This window comes from Fusarium oxysporum, chromosome XII, assembly GCF_013085055.1.
Source record: "Fusarium oxysporum Fo47 chromosome XII, complete sequence".
In the NCBI taxonomy this organism is placed as follows: domain Eukaryota; kingdom Fungi; phylum Ascomycota; class Sordariomycetes; order Hypocreales; family Nectriaceae; genus Fusarium; species Fusarium oxysporum.
In genome coordinates, this window is record NC_072851.1 from 2539866 (window position 1) to 2545865 (window position 6000).

General features: G+C 34.5%; 1 protein-coding gene across 1 annotated transcript; it reads left to right on the forward strand.

The window, feature by feature from the left end:
• Window positions 1-1338: 1338 nt before the first annotated feature.
• FOBCDRAFT_12847 (uncharacterized protein) lies at window positions 1339-2643 on the forward strand. Its single transcript, XM_059607839.1, has 2 exons — window positions 1339-2209; window positions 2260-2643. The coding sequence occupies exon 1, from the start codon at window positions 1428-1430 to the stop codon at window positions 2163-2165; it is 738 nt and encodes a 245-aa protein (XP_059468275.1). The 5' UTR covers window positions 1339-1427; the 3' UTR covers window positions 2166-2209; window positions 2260-2643.
• Window positions 2644-6000: the final 3357 nt, after the last annotated feature.

Below are 6000 nucleotides of genomic sequence, written 5' to 3' on the forward strand. Positions count from 1 at the left end.
TTGAAAGGTTGAAAGGTGGAAAGGGCGAACAGGACAGACTAATATTCGTATAGAGTCTTTTACAGTACTTTATTCATAAAGGGCATCCCATCTAGGAAATGTCTGAGCTGAAAAGGTCAATTCGCACCCGTTGCATCGCTGTGCATCTCCCACCGTTAGTTATTGTTAGTTATGACTAGATATGATATAAGTGTAGTCTTTGCTAAATTGTTGAGACAACATGGTGTAAAGTATAAATTGTAAGCTAGATGTGTTATTTGTCGATGAGACCTGTGGCTAAAAGCTTATCTTTAAGGATCAACTTAGTAGTTTGTGCTAAGGTTTGCATCTCGTTTCAGATTGGCGGAAGTCGGTGGTTGGGTCAATGCATATGCAAGGGCATCCGGGCATATGGCAATAACCATTAATCAGCCAGTTATGAGACCACTCACCATTCTGTAGTCAGTGGCTTGCCGTTTCGTGAGAGAACGATTAAATGTAACTGTGGCTTGTCTTGTTGCCTTTGTCTAGGACTACTTTCAACGTCTATTATTACATGTGATTTGAAGTGATTACACTTTGCTAGTTTTGAAGTTCTCTATAATCGGTCTGGCTTTAATTTCACTCTCCTTTGTCTGTTAGGTAAAAGCGTTTATTTATATGTAAGGCCTGAGACTTTTAACTCATCCTTAAGTATCTGTGCTGCTATATTTGTTAAGCTATTATATTTTCTTATTTACTGCTAGTTTTTAAATAATAACGGACTGCTTAGTATAGTATTTATATACTAATATATACTCAGCCTGCTGCATTCCAAATGGCATCAGCCATCTCACAGCGGTGGCTCAGTAGGGTAGATTGCCATACAATATGCATCTAAGGAGGTTGCCGCGAAAAGCTATCTTACGACTACAAGTTTGCTCTGAGGGCTGCCCTTGGGCGTCATAACGACATCACAGGTGGTATACAACTCTGTAGCCGAACTTACTGAGATCCTCTTAGGAGCCTGATATGTTGGGTGGATATTAAGTTGAGTAATTTGCCTAATATGCAGCCATCTATTTGGGTGGTGCCGCTGGTCCGATGAAATCAGTGTTAAGTATTGCTTCATTGCGTAGGAATGATTATTGAACTTTACGCGGATCATAGATCCTGGCCAACGAAGTCAAAACTAGGCTCAACAATGTGACCCCAACGAGAATTATGCAAGTGGCGCTTTGGTAGTGTTTGTAGACCTCTAATCTAGTTACCGCTCCTGACCCGGAGATAACCTCCTAATGGTACAAGAAGATAGTGTAACAACAAATTGTCTATATATAGGCTGTTCCCCTCGGCGGTTGACGAGCGGTTATGCCCTATCCTAGAGTCAGGCCTTAAGTTGATTCACAGCACTCGTTCAAGAGCCAAAACCAACTTTGCATCACACGTCTCAGCCTATTTCCTGCAAAATGAAGTTCTTCGTTCTTGTACCCTTCTTTTCCATGCCACTGGTTCTGGCTGCTCCTGGCGGTTACTACCCGCCGCCGGGCCAAACTGTCACGGTCACCAAGCCGGTCACGGTCACCAAACCAGCAGACACGGTCACGGTCACCAAACCTGGGGCCACGATCACCAAGCCGGTCACGGTCACCAAACCAGCAGATACGGTCACGGTCACCAAACCTGGGGCCACGATCACCAAGCCGGTCACGGTCACCAAGCCAGTATACACGGTCACGATCACCAAGCCCGCATACACGGTCACGATCACCAAGCCAGCATACACGGTCACGTTCACCAAGCCAGCATACACGATCACGGTCACCAAGCCGGTCACGGTCACCAAGCCAGCAGATACGGTCACGGTCACCAAACCTGGGGCCACGATCACCAAGCCGGTCACGGTCACCAAGCCAGCATACACGGTCACGGTCACCAAACCTTGTAAGCCAACCAATACACACCACGGTGATGGCCACGGTGATGATGGCCACGGTGATGATGGCCACGGTGATGATGGCCACGGTGATGATGGCCACGGTGATGATGGCCACGGTGATGATGGCCACGGTGATGATGGCCACGGTGATGATGGCCACGGTGATGATGGCCACGGTGATGATGGCCACGGTGATGGTGGCTCCAAAGATGGTGGCTCCAACGATGGTGGCTCCAACGATGGTGGCCACGGCGATTCTGGCTCGTAAAAGTGCCAAGTTGGACAACAAGAACCAGCGCAACAAGTAAGGAGGTATGTAACTCACGGACCATATTAGCTCGTTGCAGCGGCTGACATATCAGGGGTATTCACAATTGGATGAGGTAACTGTCACGAGTTGGCAGGACCGAGGACTTCGAGTGTTAGCCCTAGTGGTACTTAAGTGACTCGGTTTTGAATGCTTTTGGATTGCCGGATTACAAGGCAGCTTGCTTTTTCACTTCTCTAAAGCTCGCCTACTCTATGGCTTAGTATGCTCTTTTTGTTATAGTTTAAGTCAAGCCACTTTATTATTGGCTTAGGTGAGGGCTTAGGCTAATGAGTTGGGTGTCTGATTGCTTGATAGTGATCTTTTAAATTATGCTTTTTGGCTGCAGTTATTAAATTATAGTTAGTTGCAGCTTATTACCAGGTGTCCAGCCGCCTCTGGATTAAAATTAAGCCGTATTCTGTTAATATCTATGAGCATCCTGTAATTTTACCTAGTTCCTAAGACCTTAAGTCTAAAAGGGATTTTACCTACTATTAATTAGTATATAAAGGTAATTAAGAGGTATAAAGGTTCAAGTAAGTAGGTTAAGGGCCTAGTTATATAGACTGAAATTAATTATTATATAATTAATTTATTTTACCCTGCTTTTCAGGGGGTAGACCGGGCTTATTTAATAGTTACTATAAATCTTTATCTCCCATGCCGTCCAAAGCAGGGTAACTAAGCTCTCTGGTAGAGAATAACCTAATCCTTTGGCTTAGACCTAGATACACACCAAAATCAGCTAGGATTCAAGGCGATGATCGGGCCAGGTTACCTCACTTCTTACTATTAACTCTGATCCAACTCCCATCCGGACCCCGACGATGACAGGGCTATGCCCAGGCCTGAGAGCCCCATACCGGTCGACAATATCATTGCCGTTATCCGCATCTTCATAAGCCTCGAGACTTGAAATAGCTATGCATAATAATTACCTGGCATTCCGCGGTTCGGCATCTACATTGTTATATGGTTAGTTTTATTAGAAGTCTTGTCATTCTACCCATGATCCCAGTATCGCTTATTCTTCTGACTAGTATATCTTATTAATTACTAGTCTTTGCTCTAAGATATGAAGTATATAGGCAGTTAATCGGTGTGGGAAGGAATTAAGGATATGAACTTTAGGATTATTTACTGCCAGAGGATACTTCTTTTTAAATTTATATTTTAATTATAATATACTTTATATAGTAATAGTGGTATTTATTTAAGTTATTAAATATTAGATTTTCAGGTATATTAAGTAGTGGTGCACTTACTTACCTAGTATATATGCTTATTATATATATTACATATTATTAATAATACTACTAAAGTATAAGATATAAAGTAAATATAATAAAAATAATAATATATTACCTCTATAAGGAAGATAAATATATTAAAAATAAGTAAAGTAATTATATAAACTATTAATATATTTTATAAGTAAGTGTCCTATATAAGTAAGTATCTTAAAAATCCCTTATCTTATATTATGACTATTTAATTTAATACTCCTTAATAACTTAATATATCACAGTCTTTATATAAAGCTTAGATCTTTAATGCCCTTTAGGCCCTTTAAAATAACCTAAAATTAAGTACCTAAAAAGTAGTAATTATATATTAAGTTAATTACTATATCTTAGGCTAATGCCAGAATAGTATTTATTTAATATATAATATTACTATAAAGTTATAAAAACTATTTAAATTAGAAAAGTAAATAATAGTTTAATTTATTTTTAATATAAATTTATAAGGATTTCCTTTATAATAGGATTTTATAAAAGGAATAATTAATTCCCTATTTATTAACTAAGATATATTACTAGTTAATAGGCTCTAGGTTTATAACTTTTATTTAATAATAACTAAAACTTAAAATATATTAATTTTAGAGATATAACTATTAGAGAGTTAAATATAAAGATTTAATAATTATTTAAGGCTAGTTTTATATTATAAAAAATATAATTATAAAATATAATATTTAATTAAATAATATTTAAAACTTTAATAAGGTTAGCTTTATAATAGGTATAATTAAGCCTAGAATAATTATTATAAATATAAAAAGGTAAGAGATATTAAAATTAATAAAGCCTAAAAATTAAAAATAAATTTTAATAATTAAAGTAGTTAATATAAAAGATTAATTAATTATATTATTTATTATTAGTTTAAGCTAATATTACCTTATTAATTAATATTAAGAATATAACCTTCTTAATAATTAGGTTATTATATTAAGTAAAAATAAATAAACTAATAACTAGTTAGGTTACTTATAGATATAGGAGTAAGGGTTAGCCAAAAAGTTCATAAGTTCAGGGTACACTTTTCTTAAAATATAATAATATCTTATCCCTGCAATCTTAAGTAGACTATTTAAAGCTAATTAAAGGTTTCCTAGACTTAATAGCTATTTTCTAGAATTACTTATAGAGTTTTAAAATATAATAATAGAAATAAGGTTAATAGTTATAATACTCCACCTAGAAGTCTTAGCTTATATTTAATTTAATTAGGTTTAGCGCAAAAAGCTAACTACTAGAATCTACCTTTTAATCTTAAATAACATATAGATAGCTTTACTAAGATAATTTATAATATAATAAATCTAATAATTTAGTATACTAGCTCTATGGCATATTAATATATATAATTAGTATATTATATAGTAAATATATAATTATAATACTACTTATAGGAGATGCCTATTATAAACTTTTTCCTTATAATAATATTATTATATATAAAGTAGACTTAAAAACCACTAATAAATATCTTACTTTTAGTTATTTCTTACTTCTTATTTATAAGGCCTCTAAGCTAATTAATATTATAAGAAACTATTTTTTTTTACCTCTTGGCCTATATAGACTAATATATACTATAATACTAGTAACCTATAAACCTATAACTGCCAGGAAAAAAAAAGAAAATAATAAGATTTAATTACTATATAAGCCATAGCAGCTACTACAGGGGATAGTAAGTAATAAATGCATTATATTACTAATTACTTAGAAAACACATAAAGACCTATTATACTAATAAGGTAATAAGAATAACTACTTTAGCTAGTTTATATAAAAGATAATATCTTAAGCTGCTTTAAAACGCTAAGGCTATCCCCTAAGGAAAGTGCTATAAATAGAAGAGGAGCGGCTTACCTTATAATATATATAATTATAATAATAATACTAATAATAATATAAATAATCTATTAATACCTATTATATTACTATTAAATTATAAAATACAGAGTTTATATATTATTATTAACCCTATCTACCTGCTTTACTATTAACTATAAACCTTATTATTAGCCTCTACCTAAAGCCATATCTTAATATATTAATACCTTTAGAGTAAGATATAATAGCTAGCCACTATTGCTGGGGACTCTTTCAGTAAAAGGGGCAACCCTGGTCAGGTCTGGAGGTACCCTGCGCAGCATAACACGGCTGGGAAATGACATGGCGTTGACAGGGGCATGGCGGGCGTTAAGTGAAAGGGGATTTCAGTGAAAGGGTTAATTATAATTAGACAGATATCAACCGAAGACGGTAAGCAGGAAGTTTAAATCAATAGGTAGATAGAGAAGAAAATAAAAGAGAGAAAAAAAGAAAAAGGAGAGAAAGTTAAAATAAATATAATATATAAGAATATAGATATAGATAAATTAAGGCTCCCTATTTTATTTATTATTCCTAGATTAATAAAAATACATTATCTTATAGTTATAGTACTACCTACTATAGGTCTTAACAGCTTCTATTATAACGCTAATTACCAG

What these genes read in the sequence shown, in the direction of transcription:
- FOBCDRAFT_12847 (XM_059607839.1), top strand. Translation starts at nt 1,428, where the DNA reads ATGAAGTTCTTCGTTCTTGTACCCTTCTTTTCCATGCCACTGGTTCTG.